The sequence below is a fragment of the Rhinolophus sinicus genome, linkage group LG01 (genome assembly GCF_036562045.2).
Source record: "Rhinolophus sinicus isolate RSC01 linkage group LG01, ASM3656204v1, whole genome shotgun sequence".
NCBI lineage: Eukaryota > Metazoa > Chordata > Mammalia > Chiroptera > Rhinolophidae > Rhinolophus > Rhinolophus sinicus.
In genome coordinates, this window is record NC_133751.1 from 151600100 (window position 1) to 151627400 (window position 27301).

Sequence of the window (27301 nt, forward strand, 5' to 3'; positions counted from 1 at the left end):
TAGAAAATTAAATGCCACTGAAATTTATTTTCATGGCATTACCACTAATTATTTCCACTTATCTATTATGTTTCATTAAACTTACCATTGCACATGTCTTCTAAACCTGTCTTGCCCCTGGAGTAGACAGACTGACCAAGAACCATCCCAGCTAAATTAACTCTCTCCAGGAATGTATACAGCATCTTTGTCACAGCCTCTTATAGGCCTTACATCGCCATACTATGTCTTTTTTTTTTAATCATATAAAACATACATCTAATACAACTAACCTACTTCAGTATTTTCTTGAGACCAAAGAGCTATACATTATGAAGTCTAAAATAATACATGCTTAGTCTTTGAGAAAGCTCTGATAAGAAAAGAGTGTATTTACAACCTCAAAATGTACATTTTCTTTAAAAATTATTTCAGTGTTTCACTCAAGAGACACTAAAAACAAACAAACAAAAACTTTAAGAGGAAATGTGTAAGGTCTTTATCAGGCTGAAAAAGTATGACCTTCAACCAATTACAAGAAACAGAAGCTTGACAGGCTTAGAAAGAAGCAGGGACAATATGGTTTAAACAGTGTGCCACGTGAATGGTGGTCCCTCTGGACTGTGCTTCCTGACGTGACATTATGATATACATAACACTACCTATAATATACCCTAGTCAAAAATCATTTAACTGGAATCCATGTTGCCTAGATCCAACTTTTCCACATACAGGAATTTAAGAACAAGCTAACATTACCAAAAGGAAGCAACTGAAAAATGAAGAAAGTGCAGCATTTTATAGGGCAACTGGCTTTGTCTCTTCAAAATGTCATAGTAATTACTTGAGGAAGTTGACAGGACAGACGTAACCAGATACAAAGCAAAGTCCCAGGTTAGATCCTAATTCGGACAAAGTACCTGTAAATGTCTTCAGTGGCAATGAAGACAATGTGAGAATAGCCTGGGTATCGCATCAAATCAACATGTATTGACATGGCAAGGTGAAGAGCAGTACCAGAAAAAAGCAGCTGAAAGACCAGCATGACCAAGATAGCATTTCATTTTGGTAAAAATAAACGTTATATGGAAAAAAATGACTCTAGAATTCTATACATTGAAGTATAAATAGGATAATTCTAGACAAGAGAATGTTGTTTTATCCTCCTTTTGCTTCTTAATATATTTTAACTTTTTACAGTGGGTATATGTTGTTTATAATAAAGTAATAGCAATAGAAATTTATTATAATTCATAAAAACCTTAAAAAGAGGGTGGGTTTCTGTCCAGGCAGCCAACCACTTATAAAATTTTATAGTGCATGATGACAGATGGAGTTGCTAGCCTTCCAAAAAGAAGGGGAAGGGATTTAGTAATAAAATTGTCTGATGGGAAAAAAAAATTCATTGAAATTATTTCATATAAAGCTTCTAAAAGTTAATGCTCTTCACCAGGCTACAAGTAAAAAGTGAGGCATTACTTCTAGGAATCGTATTGATGTCATCAGTTATAGGTAAAATGTCAGTATAACTGACAGTCTTTTCATGTGCAGGCTTTACCAAGCTGGGCTCTGGGAGGTCCCTGAAGGGTGAAATCTGCAAGGCACGGAGGGAGATGGGAGGCAGGGTGGTGTTAAGGGGTAAAAGAGAGGCAAAGAGGGACCTGCAGTTTCTCCCCTTGAACTAGAACCCAAAACACCCTCTGCCACCAATACTTGAGACCATCTGCTGCAAACCTAAACAGCTTCCAGCAGATTTGAAGGATGTTATGATCAAAGTTTAGCAAGTCTTTCATGTACCACTGGTATGATTTACATTCTCATTAGTTTTATAAATCATTCCTCCAGAAGATAGGAAGTTGTATGCAAGGCAAATGAGTATCAAGTTCACATTTTGCATAGCTTATGGATTTGATATACTGGCATAACACCTCCCTTTTTCAAAATGAAAGATGCTGTGTGTGAGTTATACATTTACTGCCTCTTAGTTCCAAATGTACCCTTTAATGCAGGCTGTGTGATAAACAATGGCATTCCTTTAAGCAAATCTCTTTAAAGTAGACACTATATTAAGCTTTTACACAGAGGGCACTGGAGGGACACTGCAGAGGACAGGGCTGGAATATCAGGTCTGGGCTGAGGGGTTGGGAGTATGAGGGTGAAGACACGTGGTAGGGCCAGCCCCACGTATGAACACAGAACATCATCCCCCTGTGATTTTGCTGCCTCCTCCTGGAAATAACCTTTCCGAAGCCCTCCAGAGCTCCCACACAGACTGAATGCTCTGAAGGACTCTTGCCTATGGTGATGTCTGTAGTCTTGGGGCAGGGCCCCTCTCAACTGCACATAGTCACCTGTGGCCCAGAAAGTCACACTGAAAGCAGCAGCTGCTTTTACAGCCCCCTAGCCCTTCTCCACTGCCACCCTTCCCATCCGTGACAGCCAATTCATTGGGAAAAACTTCTGCCCCTTTCCAGGGCTCAGACGCTCACTGTACATCCACTCTTGTTCCCCACCTGCACTGCAGAAGGTGAACTATTTGCCCAACAACACCAGACCAGCTCCAGCCTGTCAAAAGCAGCAAGCTTCTCTGCTGTCTGGGGGCTGAATCACACCTCCTCCAAGGAGGTCTGAACCCTGAGCCAGTTTGTCCATCCTTCGTGACGCTCCCTCGGCCCTAGAGTACCATGCAGTGTTTCCCTATATACTATAGTAACTCTTTTATCCTAGTTAATAATTTCTTATATTAACTTCACATTTAACCTACACTGTGGTTTCTATGTCCTTCTTGGCCCTTGCATTACAGCTAGAGATACCAAATAATATGGTCAGTTTTCTCAGGCACATGCAAGTGAGAAATTCACATAATCACCATCTGCCCTACTACTTTTTATTCTGCCACCTCTGATCAGTCTAATATCTTCACAAGCTCACCTTAAAAACGAAAATGTCTAAATTAATCTTCTGTGGGTCTCTAATCATACCATCATGGGATCCAAGTAAGATGGGAACATTTGTGTTTCTGAGATAGCATTCATGTACTCACAGAACAGTAAACTTAAAGGATAAAAAATGAAGAGCCTGTTAACCAAGAGATGCAAAGTTACTACCCACCCAAACCTTACTCTAAATCCATTATTATTCTGTGTCTTAGCCTTAAAGAACATAAGCAAACCTGAGCTCTTTGACCCAAAACTAGGCACCCTGTTAAATAACCTAATCCATTTTCTTGTTTTTCATCAAGGCTGTACATTAGCAAGTCATCTTTCAGAGAGCTCAGAGCTACTTACTACACAGTTTACTCTTTTGTTCTAGCAATTGTACAATAAAGGCACTATTTCCTAACGAGTATACCACTACATGGGAGGCACAGTTTTGAGCTCCTTTACAAATGTCCTTGGAATTCATCAAACGAGCCTACAAATTAAGTAGGTAAATCAATTGTACCTAAGAGTAGAAACTCAGTTATAAGCAATATATCCACCATTTTAGGGACAGAACTTAGATCCAAACCCAGATCTTTCTCATTACAAAGTCTATGCTCTTTGCTTTCATCATGACCATACACTCATTCCTCCTTCAGACTCCTGTCCTTCCTCAGAACTAAACTGTTTTGTCATCTAGTCTTTTCAAGAAGTTCTGATTATATTTTTTTGGACCGTGGTACATTTTTCCTTCAAGAAAAGCAAGAGGGAATATAGAACATTTTTTACCCACTTTTGAAAAAGCAGGTGAATACTTTTCCCCCACCCCAGAAATAACCTTTTCTTTGCTTTATTTTTCCCCATGCAAGAACATGTTATAGCAGACACAAATGTTACTAAAAATGCTCCATTTCATACTAAAACTGAAATTATATAGCTCTACCCCCTAACTTATTATGCTGGACTATAGAATCATTAAAATTTACATTGAAAGGATCAGTTATTACTGGCAAAGAAGTCTGAAATCCATGGTCATACTGGCTTGTGCTTGGCATACCTAAAACACAGGTGGCCGACAAAGTTAAAAGAAAGTGTATCTGCCCTAATTTCAACACAAAAATTGTCAATGCTCTCACTGCAGGATTTCTTGCTAAATAAATCAGCAGTTTTTAAAGTAGTGAATAAAAAATAAAATCTGACACTCCTATCAAAATTAAAAAAGTGTATTCATCCTCTAAAATATCTGCCTCCACATTTCATCATTTATATAAAATTTTTTAAGTGTGTAATATCAAATTTCACACATTTTACACACTCAAAGTTGTTTTTAAAACATATATCCTTTAATTCTCTCTAAAGTTTGTCAAAGCTGCCAGCAGAAGCAGTCTTAAATTAAATAACTCAAACAATTTTTCAGATACAACTATAACTTTTAAGGCAAACTGTCAGAAATATGTTACTCTGACATCACATATTCGATTACAACTACTCAAGCCAAAAATGTTTTATTTTCCCCTAATAAATACTTTATAAGACTATAAAGAGGAGCGAGGTGTTCAGAGTTGGGAAAAGGGTTATAATGTAATTTTCTTGACAGGCAGCAGACAAAGGTGAAATGTTGCAAAATCTCAACACATAGGTAAATTGCCTGCTAATAGAAAACAATATTTGAAATGTGACTTAAAACAATTTCAGTCCTCCAAAAAAGATTGGTCTTGATTCTAGTTTTAGGAAAGATAGAGTAAACATACTTCACCCTGTCTCTCCAATAGAATACAGTTATAAAACTCAGAATTCATGAAGCAGTAATTTGAGAACTCTAAAATTAAATTGGAGCAGTGGACTGGAGAAGACCAGAATTCAAAGTGACACTGAATTAACAGTGAGCTAACCAATTTTCCCTCCACTATAAAGCCAGGACTCAAGGCGGCCTAAAACTCAGAAAAAGATAATGGATGCAAAGAAAGAATGAAAGGAAAAACCCTGCAGTTTAGGGTCAAGGAGCAGGAAGGGGGTCTCTTAACCCAGAGAAAGAAGAAAAATGCCATTTTTATTTCCTTTTGTAAAAACCAAAAGTATTTCTATATATAGCAATGAACACTTTTAAAATCATACAAAAATGAAACTACTTGGGTATGACTCCATCAAAATGCATACAGGATCTGTATTCTGAAACCTACATGACACTGATAAAAGAAATCAAAGAAGATCTAACTGAATGGAGGGACATACAATGTTCATGAATTAGAGGACACAACACAGTAAAGAGGTCAATTCTTTCCAAATTAACCTACACATTTAACAAAATTCCAGTCAAAACCCCAGCAGGATTTTGTAGATATAGACAAGCTGATTGTAAAATATACTGTAAGGCAAAGGAATGAGAACAAAAAACAATTTTGAACAAGAACAACAACCTGGAGAACCCACACTACTTAATTTCAAGACTTACTATAAAGCTACAGTAACAAGACAGTGTGGTATTGACAGACACATAGATCAAATGGAACACATTACAGAGTTCAGAAACAGAGCCATACAGATACCAAAAAAAAATTATTTTTGGCAAAGTTTCAAAATCAACAGAAAAAGGATACTCTTTTCAACAAATGATGTTGGACTAATTGAACATCAGTATGCTAGGAAAAAAAGGGGGGGGGGAGCCTAGTTCTAAATTTTATACCTGTAACAAAAATGAAGTCAAAGTTAATTACAGATGTAAATACAAATGAAAAGCTTTAAAACATTTTAAAAACCCATAGGAGAACATCTTCATGATCTGGGATTTGGTTACGAGTTCTTAGATAAAACACCAAAGAACAATCCATAACAGAAAGAATTTTATAAATTCCAGCTTATCAAAATTAAAAACTTTTATTCTATAAAATACACAGTTAAGAGAATGAAAAGTAAGCCTCAGCCTGGGAGGAAATAATTGCAAATTACATTAGACAAATAATTTATATCCAGAATATGTAAGTAACTGAATATTCAGCAAGAAAACAACCCAATTTAAAAACCAGGAAAGGACTTAAATAGTTTACTAAAGAAGATATCAAGATGGCAAATAAGCACATGAAAAGCTCTTTAACAATTAGCACAATTATAGAAATGTAGATTAAAAACAAAATGAGTTATCACTACACACCTATTAGAATGGCTAAAATAAATATGAATAATACCAAGTGCTGGTAAGAATGCAGGGCAAATAAAACTCTCATGCACTGTCAATGACATACAAAATGGTACAGCCACTCTGTTAAATCATTTGGAAATATCTTATAAAGAAAACCTGTACTTATCATGATTCTGCAATTACTTTCCTATCCACAAAAGAAATGAAAACTTAATGTTTAAACAAAAATGTGTATGTGGATGTTCTATCCATAATGACTCAAAACTGGAAACACAAGTAGCATCCACTGAGTGAATGGATAAACAAACTGCAGTACACCCATACTATGGAATATTACACTAAGCAATAAAAAGGAACTACTGATATACATAGAAGTCATTATGCTAAGTGAAAAAAAGTGGTCTCAAAAGGTTATGATTCCATTTTTATGACATTCTGAAAAAGCCAAGCTATAGTGGCAGCGAATATATCAGTAATCACCAGGTGTTAGTGACGGGGGAGGGTCTAACTACAAAGAAATAGCAAGAGGGAATATTTTTTGGAGGGATACAATTGTTCTGTGTCCTGATCCTGGTGGAGTTTTCATGAATCTGTGTTTGGGTCAAAATTCTTACAACTGTACACCCAGTAAAAGTCAATTTTACTACAGTAATAAAATATTTTAATAGAATGACCTTTACTGACCTTTACCAATATCCAGTCTGCCACATAATTTTCTGTTTGTTCCTGCCTCTACTGTACTTTAAAGAAAAATGTCCATGACAGGAGGAGGAAACTGCACAAGTAAATAATAAATTTATTTCCATTACCTGTGAATATGCTGTATATTTCCAGCAGAATGATGGGCTCCAGAGGCTGAAGGGACATTGGGTTATAGTACAAACTCCTACAGACACAGCTCATCATTTGAATAATATGTTTTATTTCTTGAGTATTCAAAAGGAAAAGAAAAAAGAACATAATAATGTATTTCCTGATTCTTTATTGTTACACATGAAGTACATCTGAAAGTTCATTTTAGCTTAGTACACAGAAATAAAAGTTTAGCAAACAGATTAAAAATGTATGCCAAAAAAGATGTAAAATATTTACCATCTTTTATATTTGTTATTTAGGTAGAGTCAACTCTCAGTTATCTAGTAGTGGATCAACCTTCACACATAAATGCTAGTAACAAAACAAAAAGTATTATTTGTAGGGAATTAAAGTTAAGAATGTGCAAAAAAAAAAAAAAACAAGTAAAAGATTTGTATTTTGTAGACCTCACAGCATTCAGCATAGTATACCTGGAACATAGGAAGTACTCATCATAATTATATAAGGTATCATCTACTAATGTGAAGCAGTAATATCCAGCATAACGCCCATACCTAGATCAAACGTTTACCTCTATATTAGAGGCTAAGCTTAACAATTCATACATGCAAACATGTGCACGTACCTGCCAATAATGAATTTTGTGGCAGGGAATGATCTAAATGTGGAAAAACTGAGTTCATTTGGCCCAGTCCAGCAGGAAAAAGCACAGGATGGGGGTTACTGAAAGCAAGAGAGGTTGTGTGCCCAGCTTCCATTGCATCATTCATCAGACAGTGTTGCTTTACTTTCCAAGTAAGGTCCACTGGATGATGTGATGAAGGAAGTCAGAGCATAAATTATGTTCAGGGATGTAGGCTATTGGAAATTTGTGACAAAATTAAGATAGAATTCTGAGATATTTTAATATATCAGGTTTTATTCTTTGAAACACCAGTATTTTGATACATAACTTTTTAAAAATCTAAAATTCTCTGAGAAACATCCAATGAGATTTACTACCAATAAATTGGGGATAACATTTGAAAATCACACTCGAACCTAAAATAAGGGTGTGAAGAAGGAAGGGAGGGAGGAAAGGAGAGAGGGAGGCAAACAGAAATGAATAATTAAGGGAAGATGTGACTAGAAGTTGTCCAAAATCAAATAATCACGCGACATAATAGTGTTAAATGGATGAGAGGTTGCAATATAGTTTTAATTCAATTTTTATAATCTAAATATTTTCTTAAATACAATACTTTTTTTCTATCTAAAGCCTTGGTGATCTTATCATAGATTGTAAACCTGGTCATAGAATAAAAACCAAAACTTTTCGATAAGTTAGAAAGTAACATTTATTTTTTAACTATTTTGCATTAAGTAAGTTAGATATTGCACATTTCCTTGTCTTTCAATAAATGTATCATTAGTAATAATATGTGATGCTGCCTTTAAAAAGTGATAAAAGAGTTAAGAACAAAGTCTGAAAAACAAAACTAGCACTATTTATAATCTTTTATCTAATGTATTTTGAGATAAACATGTTTATAATATATCTTTTATTAACCAACACTGTACAGGGTCCTTTTCCCATGTATTTTCCTTCCAAAATATGGTTTTAATCAACTTACCTAATTATAAATTTGTATTACAAACACTAGGGAAGTTGTGGTGGTAAGTCTTAGAGATATTTGCTGAAGTTTGTCACAATGGAGACAAGCAAATAGCAGTAGTCTTGGCCAAGCTGACTTGTCAATGGCTGTATAAAGGCACACCTCACCAGGGTTAGAGGTAGAAAAGGTCGTTTGTAAGAAGCAACAGTGCAACATAACCAAATAATGAGAAGAACCCAGCCTAGTGAAGGAAGAGATGAAAGTCCTCTAGGCACAGGTAAAAGAGAGAGAGAGCTACTTCAGGGACTGAGATGGGAAAGGTAAGGCTGGAGAAGAAGGCAGGACTCTTACCAGTGTATTTTATAGAACTGAAGTTGGCTCTTAGCATAAAAAAGAAAAAAGAAAAAAAAAAATAGAAAGGAAGTGTTTAAGCAAGAAAGTGACAGAATCAGGGTTACATTTAAGAGTGCTTTCCCAGCTGACATGGAGAATCAATTGGAGGAAAGCTAGCTAGACCAGAGGCAGGAAAGCCAAGTGGAGTAAACCAGACCAGCATTCTCCTAAATTATTTAATCAGAAAACTCTATCAGTGACAGGAAAAAGCTGACTCACCAACCCATAATTATAAGTAACATATTCACAGGTACTTTTTAAAAGTGAAATTGAAGAAGACTTAGTTAGCCATAGCAATCAGACAAGAAAAAGAAATAAAAGGTATTGAAACTGAAAAAGAAGAAAAACTATCATTCGTAGATGACACGATACTATATATGGAGAACCCTAAAAATCCCCCTGAAAATCTATTAGAACTGAGAAAGAAATTCAGTAAAGTAGCAGGATACAAAATTAATATTTAGAAATCAATTGCATTTTTATACACCAATAATGAAGTCAGAAAGAGAAATTAAGAAAACAATCCCATTTACAAGCATCAAAAATAAATAAATAAATAAACAAATAAATAATAAATAAAATACCTAAGAATAAATTTAACTAAGGACATAAAAGACCTAAACTCAGAAAATTATAAGGCATTGAAGAAAGAAATTGAAAAAGGTGCAAGTAATGGAAGCATATACTGTTCTCATGGGTAGGAAGAATTAACATCATTAAAATGTCCATATTACCCAAAGCATTTTATAGATTTAATGCAATCCCTATCAAAATACTGATGACATTTTTCACAGGACTAGAACAAAGAATCCTAAAATTTGTATAAAACCCACAAAAGACTCTGAGCAGTCACAGCAATCTTAAGAAAAAAAGAACAAAGTTGGAGGTGTCACGCTATTTGGTATCAAACTATGCTACAAGGCTATAGTGATCAAAACAGCATGGTACTGGTATTAAAAACAGATACACAGACCAATGGAACAGAATAGAGAGCCCAGAAATAACCCCATATCTATATGGTCATTTAATCTATGATTAAAGGATGCAAGCATATACAATGGGTTAAAGACCATCTACTATTCAATAAATGGTGCTGGAAAAACTGGATATATGCAAAAAAAAGTAAATAAAATTAGACACCTTCTCACACTACATACAAGAATAAACTCAAAATGGATTAAAGACTTAAATGTAAGACCTGAAACCATAAAACTCCTAGAAGAAAACATAGGCAGTAAACTCTCAGACATCGCTCTTAGTAATATTTTTCTGATCTTGGGCAAGGGAAACGAAAGAAATAAACAAATAGGACTATATCAAACTAAAAAAGTTTTGCACAGCAAAGGAAACCATCAACAAAACAAAAAGACAATCTACTGGGTAAGAGAAGATAGTCACAATAATATATCCAATATGGTGTTAATATCCAAAATTTATAAAGAACTCACACAATTTAAACACCAAAATAATCCCCAAACAATCCAGTTAAAAAATGGGCAGAGCACCTGAATAGACATTTCTCCAGAGGACATACAGATGGTCAACAGACATATGAAAAGAAATTTGCATCAAGGAAATGCAAATTAAAACCACAATGAGATATCACCTCATACATGTCAGAATGGCTATCATCAATAAATCAACAAAAAAGTGTTAGCGAGAATGTGGAGAAAAGGGAACCCTCGTATATTCTTAGTGGGACTGCAAATTGGTGCAGCCACCATGGAAAACAGTATGGAGGTTCCTCAGAAATTAAAAATAGAACTACCTTATGACCCAGCAATTCCACTCTTGGGTATTTATCCAAAGAAATGCAAAACACTAATTTGAAAAGATACATGCACTCCTATATTCACTGCAGCACTATTTACAATAGCCAAAGACATGGAGGCAACTTAAGTGCCCATCAACAGACAATTGGATAAAGAAGATGTGGTACATATACATTGGAGTATTTCTCAGCCACAAGAAAGGAATGAAATCTTACCATTTGCAACAACATAAATGGACATAGAGGGTATTATGCTAAGTGAAATAAGTCGGACTGAGAAATACAAATACCGTATGATCTCCCTTATATGTGGAATCTGAAGAACAAAATAAATGAACAAACAAAACAGAAACAGACTCAAAGATACAGAGAACAAACTGATGGTTGCCAGATGAGAAGAGGATTGAGGTGGTGGGTGAAAAAGGTGAAGGGATTAAGAAGCACACATTGGCAGTTACAAAATAGTCATGTGGATATAAAGTACAGCATAAGGAATATAGTCAATAATATGGTAATAATAATGGATAGTGCCAGGTGAAGACTAAGTTAGTCAGGGGGATCATTTCTTAAATTATATAAATGTCTAACCACTATGCTATAAACCTGAAACTAAGGAAAATAATATTGAATGTCAACTGTAACGGGAAACATTTTTTTTAAGTGAAATTGAAAAATATGATAAAATGAAACATTTATTAATAGTATATTAGTAAAAATAGATGTAAATCTTTATTTCAAATGGTCTGATAACTGTTTTTTTAAGCTCTAATTCTTATCAAATTTGACTGCTTTTATAACACAGCTGACAGAAAGCTTATACTGTGATCACAACTGCCAGTGTTGCTCTTTTCTCGTAGTTCACTGGGCTTGTATTCTTATCATGTTCAGTGTGTGATTTCTTTGCAGATATGCATATCTGTCCATCATGTAGATTAGTTTATAAATAATATGATGTGTAAAACTCTTATCAGGGACACGTAAACTACAATATGCTGACAGTTAATAACCACGTGAGGTTAGCATGGTGCCCCCAGCACTGCACACTGACCTCTCCTCCCATGGCACAACTATACAGAGACAGCTACAAACTCAGTGACCTCCTCAGTGCCAATGCACATTTTAAATATCGATGAAGTCTAACTTCTGGTTTTTTTTAAAGTTACTTACCAGTATTAATAGAAGGGCTAATATTTTCTTTCTCACATCATCTCATATTCTCCCCTCCCCTGTTGATCCCACTGACTTGGAAGTAAATGACGATGGCCTAAAGTGGCCTAGGGGCAAAGATGTAAACATTTCTATATTAATATTTTTAATTAACAGACTTTTTCAAGAGCCATTTTGAGGTTTACTGAAAAATTGATCAGAAAGTACAGAGTTCTCATGTACCCTGCCCACCCCCAGGTTTCCCCTATTATTTACATGCTGTATTAGTGTGGGACACTTTTTACAACCGAGGAACCAATATTAAGACATTATTATGAAAGCCCATAGTTAACATTGGGGTTCATGCTTTGTGTTGTACAGTCTATGGGTTTCGAACATGTAATGACGTGTTCATCATTACTGTATCATACTGAATAGCTCGCTGCCCTACAACCCCATACTCCACTTATTCATTCCTCCGTCCTCCATCCGAAGCTTCTAGCAACTGATTTTTTTTTTTTTTTTACTGTCTCCATAGTTCTGCCTTTTCCAGAATGTATATAGTTGGAATCATACAGTAGTCAGCCTTGCACATTGGTTTCTTTCCCTTAGCAACATACATTTAAATTTCCCCTATATCTGTTCCTGACTCAATGAGGATAACTCACTTTTATCATTGAATAATATTTCATTGTACAGGCACACCATGGTTTGTGCATCCATTCATCTACTGGAGGACATCTCGCTTGCTTCCGAGTTTGGGCAACTATGAATAAAGCTGGCACACATACTCTTGTGTGGGTTTTTGTGTGCATTTAAGGTTTCAGTTCCTCTGGGCATCTATGAAGGACTGTGATGGCTGGATTGTATGGTTAAGAACATGCCTGTTTGGTTTTGTAAGAAACTGCCCAACTCTATTCCAAAGTGGCTGTACTACTTTGCATTCCCACCAGCAATAAATGAGAGTTCCTGTTGCTCTGTATCCTTTTCAGCAGCTGGTGTTGTTTCAACGTTTAGCCATTCTAATAAGTGCGTGCAAGTTAACTTTTATATCCAGACACCTTTCTAGACATTTTCATTTGTTTTAAATGTTTTCCCTTGATTCTCTTAGGTATTACGTAGCTTATTTACCAAAAGAGGTGGAAGGGAGAGAGGAAGGGGAAGAGAAAAAGGGAGGGGGAGGAGAGAGAGAGAGAGAGAGAGAGAGAGAGAGAGAGAGAGAGAGGAGGGGGAAACAGATACTCCTTTAAAATTTGTATACCTCACATTGCCATTTCTTATATAATAGCACTATCTAAAACTTTCAGGAAAAAAGTTACATAGTAATGGTGAATGGCAGGTATCTTTGACTCATTTCTGATTTCAATGATAAAGCTGCTAACTTTTCATTAACTATAATATTTTCTATTGGCCCCATATATTGTTTAATCAATATCCTTCAATTTCTAAGTTTTTAATTTTCCATCATCTTTTGAGAATAGCTATCCATCTTTTGAGAAGAGCTGTTTCATGGTGGAAAGACCACTTAATGTTTTGTCTCTCTAGAGGACAGAGTTATATATACCTATATGTAGATAACTATACCTATATAACTACAGAGCAGAAGTTACAAGGACGCACACTTCAGTTACATAAAGAATAGTTCTCTCACTGTCTGAGTTCTCCTGTTATACCACATGATCTTTCTCAATCTTTGTTTCCTTTCAAGGTTTCCTCCATATTAGTGCATCATAAATGTGTTACTGATATATTTTAATCAACTGAACTTCTTTTAAGCAATAACATCAAACCAATGAATTGATATTGTTTTCTAATAGAGTTGAATAAAAAAATGACCATTATAAGGGGAAAAAAAAGAACCTTATATATTCTCAAAAACAGTTTTCTACAGAATTGAGAAGTACTGATAGAGCAGGAGCTTTTCCAGGCAGAAACCATCTCTTATTGACCTGTCTCCCCAGATATCTGAGCAGGTGCTCAGCAAAGTCACCGGACGAATGACAACCATAAAGTCATGGATATAACTTATGATGGTTGTGAGCCCTTTGAATGAGTGAGATGGGTATTTCCTAAAACTGGGAGCTAGGGCAGGGTAGATGACCTCAGAGAAGTCTACGGTAAGTATTTTCATTTGTAAGGAGAACTAAGAGTGACTTTCCAGGCATGGATCGTGCCTAGCTAACTGTAGGTACATCATAAAACTGTGTATGACGCCTACATCTGTCTCTTACAAACTATGTAATATTGAGCACGATTTTTTCTTTGATTCATTAAAGTGATACATGAAGAGTTTTCAACTATTAAGCCATTTTTGAATTCCTGTAATAATCCTATTCAAGGACAGAGTAATATGCTGATAAATTGGACTTTGTGTTGCATTTTTAGTTTTGCATTTTTACAGCTCTATTCTCATAAGAGAGGATGGCTTCTTTCATTTTGTGCAATTTCTTTGTAAAATGTCAGTAAAGACGTGCTCACTATGTAAAATAAACTAAGAAACTTCCTAGCTTTGTCTATGCTCATAAAGCTATTAATTGTTATCTATTCCTTAGGAGGCCGAATAAGCTTGCCTCCATGACTAATTCCAGAGCCTTTTGGAGGACAGCCCTCTGATAACATTTTTCATATATTTTTTTATAATTGATTGATTCAAATTTTTACTTTATATATTTTCTAGATAGTCATCCATTTTGTTTGAAATTTTGAGCCTTTCGTCATAAGTTATAGCTATTATTCTTGTAACATATAAACTTTGGAATTCATTACAACATTTTTGGTCTTTTTTTTTTTTTTTTTTTAATTTGCAAGAGATCTGTGTTGTCCTCCCCCTCAAAAAAATAAAAAAAGACATCGTTTTTAATTCTATTTGTTAAATCATTAATTCCTGCTTATATGTGAATTAATCACTACCTCCCCTTTCATTTGTTTTGTTTTACCATCATAAGTTGAATTTCTTAGTTCATGTTCTCATTTTCCACTTTTATAATGAAAATACAGTATGTATACTTACATATTTGCTTCGGGGTACAGCTTATTATCATATGAGCATAGTTTTCTAAATAGTCTATAATTGTTATTTTGATTCCTTCTTTGTTACCTTAACATTTAGGAGAATTCAATTATTGTTTCCATATGGTCGAGTGTTTTTTGTTTTAACTTTATTCTAAATAATATCCTTGGGTCAATGAATGTCTCTGTACAATTCATACTTGTGGAAATAAACTAGGTTTTCATCTAGCCCAGTCTATAATTAGTTTTACAACCTTTCAAAATATACTCAGCACATTTAACCTTAGTTTGATGTCTCTGGGCTCTTATCTTGGTAAATATTATTTTTAATGCTATGTCCTTGCTGGATTATATAATATCTTGTGACCTTACTGATATGTATGGGCCCTCACGTAGAGTTCTTGAGTCTAGTTCTAATAGCTTTTCTGTCTCCTCTCTTTCAGCCATCACTACTTGCTGTTAGTGTGTCACATTTGTCATAGTTCATCTCCACTTTTCTTAATCACTACTTCTAAAACCTGACTTTAGTTTTGAAATCAAACAGTCATATCTGTTAGGATTAAATGTTTTTTAAAAATTTGGTAAGTTTTGAGTAAGGAATCTGTTCATGCCCTTCAAGAAAAATGCTTGAACTATGTGACATCTTCTTTGGCTATTCTGACCTTACATTATTTACTTACTTCCTTATTCTCAGTTCAGTTTTCCAATGTACTGTGTAAATTTAGTAAAGATTAGCAAAATACATAAGTCCTTTATGTAAAAAAAAAAAGTAATGTACTTAAGTACATTAAAAAATAAAAATACCACATTGTCTTTTTTAAGTTTGAAATTTTGGGTGAAGTATAGAGCACAAAAGTCCATAGTATTTTAAAGTATAGTATTTTCTATATTACTGCATTTGAAACAGACAATCACTAAGTAAAGTGAAACTGTTTCTGCCAGAAATAGCTGGTTTGTAGCCCCATTCACAGTATTAAAAAGTAAGAACAATGTTTCTTTTTATAGCTAAACAATGTGGTACTTTCTGCAACATTCACTAAATAGTCTCAATGTATGTTCGGGAACAGCACTAGACCACACTTGTAATTCTTTAATCATAAGACTATACTGCCATCATAAAGTACCACTACATTAGAGTTCAATTATTCCCATTCTTGTCTAAAACAATATTTTGCTGACTTAGGATATAAGTCCTATCATTTTAATTGGATATGAATAAAATTTATATTTGATAAATTTTAAGAAAAGAATTAACCTTCACCAATCTATTCCCACATTTTTGTTGAAGCAACAAAGTTGAAAGATTTATGCAGTTTATGTATTTTAATATTCTGGTAGGTATGTTTAAGAACATTCATATAAACCATTTTGGAATAAAATCCCAAGTACAAAGAAAATAAATATTCTCTATTAAATAACAAACATGATGAATTATTTGTACATTATATAATAAAATTTCTCTAGACAGCAAAATCCTTGTTTCTGAGGAGGTCATGCTGGTGGGGGGGGGTCCCCTATTCTTCATCTGTAAGATCAGAAGATTAATATAAAAACAGTGTTGTGGTCTAAAATTCTACAGCATTAGTTTCCCAGGTTAAATGTAAAATAGCTCAAAATTAAAGAATTGGTCTTCAAAAACTAATAGCCAAGTCTCAGAGCATTAAAAAACCCAACGATGGCAATGACAAGATGACATTTAACCTCTAAGTAACTGATTTTATCTTTTAGTAAACCTCACATTTTTGGCTCTGAAGAACATAAATAGTGACAAAACAAACTTTCAATTCTTTCATTAAAAATCTGTCACTTATTATCAATTATAGACAGAAATGTATTGATGTACCTATAATAGGACACAGCATATTCTTGGACTGTTACAGAATTGAGCTTCAACATTATACACAAATTTCATTTTAAAGTATCTGAATAAATCATTCAATTACAGACTATAATACTCAGTCATTTTCATTAAATATAACACAAGATTATTTATTATTTTTGAAACACCCAGAGTAAGCATCTTTCTAGCACTGTATGTTGCTCTGATCATATTTAATCTTTCAAACAAAAGCATGTCTATAAAACTTCAGCTCAAAATTTCATACAATAAATATGTTCACATGACATATACTTCATATTATAACTGGATTTTTTACATTTAAAGCATCATATAATTCTAGTAATGTTCATTTAAGCTTTCTAACAAAGAATTTTTAAAAGTCAAGTCTTCAAAATATATGCCCAATAGTTCATTAATATGTATCTCACTTTGAGATGTTTAGAAAATGTTATTTATCTCAGGAAAGGTAAAACATTAAATTCATCTATCACTAGATAATTTTCATATGTATGAAAGAAAAATATATTTGGATAAGAAAAAAAAATGAATCATCTACTTTTATAGATCTCAACCTGAATCTATATTATTCTATAATCTTAAGATTTTCATTACCTCTATTTCTAATGAAAGCAAACATCTCTGAATGCTTGCTGGTGGAATATTTTCCTTCTGGTATTTGCGATATATTCAATTCAAGATCTTTTTTTTCTTAAAAAGAAATTTGCAAATTAGATTTGGGGGGGTTACGTTCTAAAAATATAAGTATGTATTATATGTCATATTTCTAGAGCAAATATTTATCAGGAAACTTTGTTTTTTTAAAAAAGCTTAATTTCTAAAAATCCAAGTTATTAGAAAGTATCTAATAGTAATTAGATAATGAAGCATGTACCATATAAAAGTTAAATAAAATCATTGCAACAATCCTCAGAAGTAGGTATCATTATCATCCCATTTCTCAAATGAGAAAAATGAGATGCCGGGAATATAAATTACTTCCAGAGTCACAGGTTTGTAAGCACAGAACCAGAATGTCTGACCACCAGTCCAATACTTTTGCTACCACACCAATCTCCTGTTAGGTCGAAACATCTCTCCTACAGTATTATAAAAAGAACTTCAAACTCGCACAGATGAAAGCCGAGTGTCTGGCCCCAGCTTTGCTCCTAAGTAGCTCTATCATGCTAAACTAATTGTACCTCAATCTACTCGTGCATAAAAATGTGCAGTGGTGGACATAACACCATATTTTACAAATTCTAATGCACACTTTTTTCACTTGCTAATCAAGTATGATGTCTAGTTGTATCTTACACTCAGTGGCATTTTTTAATCGATGTTGGCCAGGTGATAGTTACGATGCAGGTGTGCCCACATGTGGTCCCAGATGCCCACATAATACTTGGGGAATTATGCGCTTCCTTATGCTACACATGTTGGTACTGCCAAACAAGCAAAATGGCAGGAGGCAAAGAAGTGGCCAAATATCTTGGAGAAGACGAGGATATTTGAAAGCAACAAACAGCTGATGAGACCAATGACTTCATGCATCCAGCAAGAATATCATTAAGGCTTCAAGCATCAATTGGTCAGAAAGTACTGACTTTGACTTTAAACAGAAGTTGTTTAACTTCCAGGGACATGTGACTCAGTGGAGGAAAAAGTAAAACCTAGAGTTAGCCAAAGAAAAAAACGGTAGCTGAAAATTGTGTAACAAACATAAGGAACTTGAAAGAAAGTCCCAGGTGCAATAGAACATATTTCTAGAAATGCTGAATCCTCTTTCATGTTCTTGATTGCTAAGGACAAGACTGAGTGAAACAGTAATCATTAACTCTGAGTTCGAAAGAAGAGTCAAACTCAGAATACGGAGACGTGTAAGGCATTTTTTAAATTATTTTCTTTGTATGTTCCTTTTTGTGAATGCACAAGAATGGTATGATGAAAATATATCAAATTAAAATCCATTTCAGTTTCATTAAATATAACATTAAAACTAAATGTTACTATATTGTGTATGGAATTATTCTATATCTCAATTTTGATGGTGGTTGCGTGTGTCAAAACTTGCAGAATTAAATATTAAACTAGGTCAATTACAATTTTTAGCATACATAAATTATGCCTTAATAAAAAAATGTCAAGAACAATGTACCAGTTTAATTGGCAGTGTTTTTTTCTTTTCATAGTAAAGAAAATAATGGTGAATCTAAAATTTGATGGCATCTTAGATTCAATGAAATACAATGTATCTAAAGATGGACTTGCTTGTTGTCAGGTGTGAAGCAGGAGAGATCCCTGAGGGGCCTAAGACATAAGACAGAACTCGGATCTCTTTGACCTCCCTAACCCTCCAATCCTCCAATGAAGGCACTCAACAAAATGGTTTGATCCCCAAAACAAAACAAAACAAAACAAAATAAACAGAAAAAAACAAACAAAAAGACACTCTATTAGAAGGCTACAATACATCATGTGTGACCAGTGTTCTATATTTGGTTAGACTTTCCATACCCAAATGCAAATAAGTGCATCAGTTTCTCTCTCGGTTTTCTTGGCTCTATGACTACTGATTTTAAAAAGGTACTCTCGCGTACAGAAAAAAAAAAAAAAATCAAAGTTACATTCTAAAAATCCTTGCCTGAAAGACACTGAGGATGGAGTCAACACTAGATAAGTTTTTTTAAATGGCACACCCAAAAAGTACCTCCAGCTTCCTGTCATCAAGTAAAGACTAAGAATAAATCAAGAACTTTAAACAACAGTCTGCACAAGTCCAGGGGGGAAAAACTTTTCATTTATATTCTCCAAGTTAAACTCCAGACGCATCTACTTATAGCTACTAATCTAAATTCATAATTCTCTGTGGTAGCATTTTGTCAGACATCAAAAAGAATTAGATGTGTTTTGAGGCTTATTTGCACCAACACCCAGCCATCACAAATAAAAGAGAACAAAAATCATTTTAATTTCTGACATTTGTTGTATTATACAAGGAACTAAATTAGTGCAGAACACTTGAATGCCTTTCAATCATGAATGCGTTTTATAGACAAAATTCAAATTATATATATGACTTTTTGCATACCACTGTTCTACCGAAACTATTTTAAGTGATTCCATTTTAAAAAATGAATTATCTGGCCTACTGTGTGCTAGGCATTTGTCATATATGTAGAAAAGTAGGTAAGGCATACATCATCCCTATCTTCCTAAGGTTGTATAATCTACTTACTTTATGTCTATTATCTCCTTATATTCTAGAATAAAATATTAAATGTAAATTTCATTTAAACAAAAAAAACTCTTCATAAAAGGTGAACATTTTGTAATACTATAGAAGCAATGATACACTAGTGGTTAAGTAAATGTGAACGGGTCTATACAGCTGCTCCCACAACCTTCCAAATCTCTCTCTTGCCTGAATGTCTCCCGTAGTGAAACAAGCATCATAGCACCCATCCCTGAGTTGGTTAAGCTCTTGGTGCAATGGTTAGCTTATAGTAAACACTTGAAAATTTTTGTTGATTTTGTTAAAAAGTATGGCCTTGATTTTATTCTAATATAGAATAAACCTTATAAAAAGAAAGTCATTGATTAAGTATCATTATGCAGTTGCAACCTGTTGTATATCAAGACAGAACCAGTCTTTTTTTTTTGCATTTTCATCATAAATATGGCATAACCAAATAAAGTTCACTTATGCAAAGTCAAATAAATTAAAGCTTGATTATTCACCCACCAAAGGTTTCACCAATGATTCCTTTAAAAGGCCACTTCTTTCAGTACATAAGACCAAAAATTAAATTTCCAAATTTTAAAAACTGATTTTTAAACAACTTTCCCAGAATTATATTTTAGAAAGTAACATATACTTCTAATTAGGATTCAACAGGTATATTATCAAATGGATTGATGTACACGGAAACGTTAATTTAATACGGTATTACACATATATAGTCAGTTGCTACTTTAAATCTGGTTTTTCAGCACAGCTAAACAGAGTAGCACCCTAAAGAAAATCCACACTGTTATATGACATTGTTTAATCAACAAGAAAGATTTTGTAGTCATCCATTTACTCTACTGGATAAACAACCATGAACTTTCAAAAGACTTCAAGGGGTAACCAAATGTTACAAAATTATAAAGTCAAACTGGCAGTAAAGCAGCTTATCAGTAAAGAAATATTTTATCTACAGTCATGCGTGCTTAGTTTAGCTAAAGAGATAGAACAGCTTTATTCCTATTATGTAACTGACTCCCATCATCCAAATGAAACATCGAGGGTGTTATTTCTCTTTGCCTGACTGCAAAACTGGTAGCCCGTTGAAACATCAAGTTGTAAAAAATCATCAGCTAATTATTAAATGAAAGCATTTTCATCCCTCTTAAAATAAGAAGTAGACAACAAAGCAGCAAACGGAGCACAGAACTTCCAATTCCAAGTCCACCGTTTACTTGGCAATGCCATAACTGAACTTACTGGGCTGCTGGTACCTCCTCAAGTTGTTCAGAAGAAAATTGTTAGTGCTCAACCTGAAAAATTCAGAACTATCTTTTTAAATATGATCACACGTTTATTTTGAGTCATTTTACGGAGAAGAGGAAAAAGAATGGGTACTAAAATTTTAGGGCCCAACTACAATATGCTTTACACACCCATGAAAAATGTGTCTTAATCCACATTTTATGGTCAAGGAAACAGAGGCTCTGCGAAGTAATTTGCCCAAGGTTACCCAATAAAAAACTGGCACGTCTTGGATTCAGAGCAAAGTCTATGTGGCAAAATCAGAACAGACTCATGGAATGATATTTTTAAAGAAGTTTTAGAAAACTAATCTCTAAAGAAAGTTTTTCACATGGTCCACACTAAAATCGTGGCTATTTTGAATGGATGGATCACAGTAATAAGGTACCAAGTGTGATCTTGGAGAACTTGCTTCATCTCTCATTGTCTCAGGTTTTTTTTGTTTTTTGGCTTTTTCTTTCCATCTGGTAAACAAGGACAAAGCTCATAATTCTCACACAAGGTTGTTGTAAAGACAAAATGCTCTAATATGTTTAACACACTTAGCATAAGACCTAGCATCTGATAAGGTCTTAATACACAGTTAATTTCTGTATTATTACTCTTGTTGTCATATGTAAAATTCAAAGGTCCTAACTATCTGCTGAGATGACTCTGAGAAAGTCATTGGGTCTGTCTTATCCTCAGTCCTAACAGAGAGTCCAGAATATAGTAAGTGCTCATCAAATGTTCATTGAATAAATAACATCTAACAATTTTCCATTCACTTTTATCTCAATGGAATGAAAACAGGCATCCCTTTTGCTGATCCTGTTTTTCCCACAATGATGCCTTGATTCAAAAGTTCTGAGCACAAAAGATCCTTCACAGGAAGTTCTACCTGGTTAAAGAGAAAGAGGAAAAAACACAAAACAAACAACGACAAGAACAAAAACTTCCAAACAGCATGTAAAGAAAAACTAGGCATACATGCATGCAAAAATTATCTCAGTTCACAGCTTTTTCTTCATTTGAAAGTAAATCACCTCCACCTCTAGAATACTGTATGAATTCTCCTTGTCCCGAAATCTTCCACCACCCTGCAACAGGCTCTCTTAATTACTGTCCTCTAGTCATACAACAAAGAGGAAACACCAGAATCAATTAATTCTTTGTGTATGCCCATTGACTGATTACACACGATATACACGTCTTTAAACAAATATTTGCATTTTTAACTTCTTTCTCTTATTTACAATTCAATTTGATAGGTTAATTTACCCCGTTGATATCTTCATTATCTACAAGCTGATAAGCACTAGTTTGAAGAAGAGTATACAAACTGATATCACTTTGTCTACTGTGAGCTGATTTTGAAGCTGAACTTGATTTCATCTCCGTAGTAGGAAAGTATGGTCAGAAATGGATCCTTTCCAAAATGTTCAGGTAAAGGAGAGCACAGTGATGAAGAATGTGGGCTTTGAAATCAGACCAACCTGATATAAGAACCGGGTTCTATCCCTTAAAAAAACAAAACAACTATATGAGCCTCATTGTTTCCTCCCGTGTAAAAAGGAGTAAAACGTGAACCCCATGGGGTCGTTGGGAGGATTAGCTGGGCCAGTGTAGGTAAAAGTGCTGTCACAGTACTTGGTATTAATGATATCAAGAAATGATAAGGATTGTCATCTATTTTCAAGCAAATTTCAAACAAGCATTACTAACCACCCTAATTAGTTAAAGGTCCATGAGGAGCGTTCCCACTCCTAAACCATTCCTTTTCACACAGCCTTAAGCATTCACAAGCATCTACCCAGATGCCTCGGACATGTACAAGAGGTAGAGAAAGAAAGAGCTAGAAGAAATAGGCAACTATTAGACAAACACAAATTCCTCCACTGTGCCTCTCTTTGCAAGAAGCAGTTTCCTAGGCCATCAAAATCCTAATACGGACAAAGCAATCACTGAAAACCCATATGGAAAAAATATGTCAGCAAGTGCTACTGTGGATAAAAAGAATAAATCTTGTTCTTAAGACGCTAACAACTTAGTGAGAAAACAGCTTATAAAAACAAAATGAAAAACAGCAGACAGAGATGCGTGCTCTGACACAGTTAGAGGCAAAGTACCATGAAAGCAAAAGGAAAGAAGAGATATGTCTGGCTCAAGGATCTATAAAAGGTTCAAGGAGAAGGTGGAATTTGGAACTGGGCCTTGAAAAATGTGTGGATTCCTCTGGGCAGTGAGTTGGGCCAGTAGAATTCCACACTGAAGAAACACTAGACCAAAGCGAGGAGGATGTAATTCTCCAGTATTCAGGAGACGCCACAGTCTGTCTCCCAGGTCTGAAATAAAATGTAGGTGGAAAGAGATGGGGAGAGATGAGGCCAGAAAGGAAAGTTAGGGCCAGGCATCCATGCATTTCCAATGCCAATTAGAGTCTGGCTTTACTGTACAGCCAGCTACGACTTTTTTGGGAGAGCAGGGGAGTTTTATATGAATTGACTCAACGTTTAGAAATATCCATGTAGTATATTAAATCTTAAAAAATGAAACCTAGGTGCAAGAAGGGGCTATTGAAATAGCCCAGGCCTAAACTAGAACACCAAGAAATGGACATTTTAAAAGATGTTATATTGTAAGAGCCCACAGGATTTAACAATTTATAATCCTTGCAATACACAAATATTCCTCTCAGGGTAAAAGTCAATAGCAGGCTGCATGGTGCTGGCACAGAAAAGGCTGACCAGCATGTGACCAAAGTGAAAATAACCCCCAAAAGTTGCTAAGCATAGGTTCAATACCAGTTCTAAAGGGTATCTATACTATAATAGAGGGATATCACCTGGTAGATAAAACACAGTAGCCAACGTCTCAAGACACTTGTGGTATGTGTCGAAGCAGGTTAGGGACGTGGTCAGGGTTCCCTCTGATCCAGTGGGTCTCTCCGATCCATAACATGTTCACAGCTGGTTACAGAGGCCACAGAAATCCAGGCCCACAAAGAAAAGATTAGCTAGCTAGGAGTCAGGATCCAGCCAAATTACCAGAAGTTCAGGGCAGGACTCCAGTGAAGCATAAGAAAAATCTATGGGCTCAGTGGGGAAGACCTGAGTATGTGAATGTTGAAAGCACACTTAGCAAGGGCGCTTCAGGCAACAAGAGTAATTCCAGTCCACATCCACTGGTAGAAGAGGCTCTGTCAGGATCAACTAACCAACTTTTGAAACTACAGGTTGAAAATGTTTAATGCAGAGAAAGGCTGAATAGGACCGCAATTAAAATGGTGTTATAGGAACAATGAACTTGTAATATGAACATTTTTCTGATCTCCTAACGTAAATTCCTTATCTGATATGAGTGTAATGGCATAGGTTATGAAAGAGAGAGAGAGAGAGAGAGAGAGAGAGAGAGAGAAGCTAAAGACCTAGCACCAACTGACATAAAATACTTTTATGCAAAAACAAAAAATATCTTTTAAAAAAATCTTTCATTCCACTATAACATTAGGAGATCTTGCACAATTGGGCCCGCTTCATCTGTAGCCTCACCTGCCCCTGCCCAACCTACATACATGCTTCACTCACACTGGACTGACTACTCCACATTCTCCAATATTCAGGGCACTCTGGTGTGTTTATGCCTCCATTTATAACATCCGTCTTCCTTTCCTGGTGTGGCAACTTCCACTCAGCCTTCAAGTCACCTTCACTGTAAGATGCCTGGTGCATTCAAGCAGAACTAATCACAGAGTGAGTTCTTACAGCATTTCATAAGAGCTCCCCTGGAGCTGGACACTTGTCCTTCAAGAACAGCTCAAGAGGTTCCCCTTCCCTGGAGCCTTGGGGGTCTCACAGTCATTCACATCTGCCTTTATCCCTAGCCTTGCCATCGACAGGATCACATCACTTGGCTATTTCTACCACCCAATCGTGAACTGCTCATGAGCCATATCAACATCTTACTCATCCTTTTGTGCCCACTACTTAGCCTAGTTTTTCTGGCACAAAGTAATTTATCAATAGGTTGAGCAAATTAACATTTTTCCAGTTTCCCAACATCTGATAAGATTTTATGTATTTATTTACTTCTGCATCCTACACAAATTAACCTTTATCATTTAAATGAAGATATTAATCCTTATATCACTTTTATAGTCTAGTTAGCCTTCCCTCAATTTCTTAGGACACTGCTGTGAGATTTTTTTAAACTAGAGAAATATGACAGAAGTTTTTATTTCATGCAATATAACAATGGAACTGTAATAATTTAATTCTACACATATTGTCAAGATGGAATTCAGGGGTTTCCCTATGAATAGGCTATTGTATCTACCCACCTGAAAGGCACCAACCTGAACAAGACTGAAAGTGTTTATCCTTGCCATCCCACACGAGGAATTTTTATGCCCTTCTTGGTGTCACCCATTATGTAGAACCCATCACAACCAGCAATACCCTTTACTTTCCTACCATTCCCCCAGACACCACCGCCACTACCTAGCACGCACTCTGTATACTTCTTCAGCCCTTGCTTATTAGAAAGCAATGTAATAATATAATACCCACTTGGAATCTACACCATTGGCTTATAATACAGATCATTCTCATATCAGTCCATATTACAGATGAGGATATCTAGTCTTAAATATATATGGAACTAACCCAAAATCACACCAGAGTAAAGGGCTAATGTGGAATGCAGCACCTGGACGGCATATTAAAATGGACGGCTCGGCTCCATTTTCAGACGTTCTGATTAATTAGGTCTGGAGTGGGTCTGAGAAGCTACATTTCTATCAAGTTCCCAGGTGATACTGATACTGCTGAAACTAGAATGTTAAAAATGCTTTCAGAAATAAAGCTGCATGATAAATAATAAAACTCGGAAAATATTTAGAACATAAGACATAAAGAGTCAGTATGTTTTATATATTAAAAGCAAAGTACATATTAAGAGCATTTTACAAAATCTGTAAGAGAAAGATGACCATAGAAACAAAGATTAAGGGTATGAATTTAATCACTGTTTGTTGTATACCTGAAACCAATATAATATTGTATGTCAATTGCAATTTTAAAAAAGAAATATTTAAAAATTTAAAAAAGAGCATGAAGTTAATTTTTAAGAGAAATGCAAATGAAAACCAAACATTTTAAGCATTTTCCAAACATCATGAATGATCTAAGAAACACGAATTTAAAATAATCACAATCATTTCCCCCTCTCGACTGGGAGCCATCAAGGTTTGACAACATAGAAAGTGATTTTTTTTTAATCAAACTGAAAGCTGAAAAATGCAATGAAGACTCAACAAGGTCAAGAAATGTGCCAAAGTGTCAAACAGAAAGTGAATATTAAGTAGAGAAGGAAACAACTGTTCAGAAACTTGATATGTTTCTACTGTTTATAAGCCAGAGGCCAGGTTTTTACTGATTCTCATTTAAAGTGCATCCTTGACTTTAAAAGATGGAAGATTTTTAAAGGTTTTTGTTTAATTATCAGGGGAGGTGGAGAAGGAGGAACAGTTCGTGTTGCCATTGATATATATATATATATTTTATTTTCATAAACTCTCTATTTGGAAAAGCTTAGTGCAAAGAGCAAGATGCTGTTACTTTCATAAAATATACAAGTATTGTCAGGAAACTCAATGATGCTTGACAAATCTTTAAAATTGCCTATTTCTCTGAAATCACAAAATAATAATGTGTGACAAGTATTCATACTGTTCAAATAACCGCTAGTTTGAATAAGAATGATTGCATTAATTGGAAAACACACCAGTTCAAAATGTGAACACACGACAGTGGGCTACCCTCTTCATGATCATACCTGCTTTCTCCGTGACCTTGAGGGTTCTCTCCAATTTTCAATAATTTATGACCAGTGGTAACCTGGTTGGGACACCTTAATAAGAAAAAAAAAATGCAGCTGTTTGCCTTATAACCAAGGTAATAATCTGGCTTCCTTCAGAAATGGAACTGACAATTTTTAATTGGATAAGTATCCATGTGGAAATGAAACCGGCGTGACGTGAAGATGGCACCAACAGGCTCGATGAGAAAGAACACCTTCATGCAGATGTCACCTCATGTTCCATACCCAAGAGAATTTGTGCTGTCAAAAGAACTAACCTCATCAAGAATTGCGAAAAGAAATGCATAACCTATTCAACCGAATCA

The 27301-nt window shown here is 34.9% G+C and overlaps 1 protein-coding gene across 23 annotated transcripts in view; it reads right to left on the bottom strand.

The window, feature by feature from the left end:
- Nucleotides 1-27301, bottom strand: part of COBLL1 (cordon-bleu WH2 repeat protein like 1) — a 151129-nt gene that overhangs the window by 105708 nt on the left and 18120 nt on the right. For 13 of the 23 annotated variants that reach the window (XM_074337184.1, XM_074337183.1, XM_074337179.1 and 10 more), the window contains exon 3: nt 26952-27026. The exons of the other annotated variants lie outside the window; for them this stretch is intronic. In XM_074337184.1, the coding sequence (XP_074193285.1) occupies nt 26952-27026 (75 nt within the window). The remainder of the gene's footprint in view (nt 1-26951; nt 27027-27301) is intronic. 23 annotated transcript variants of the gene reach the window in all.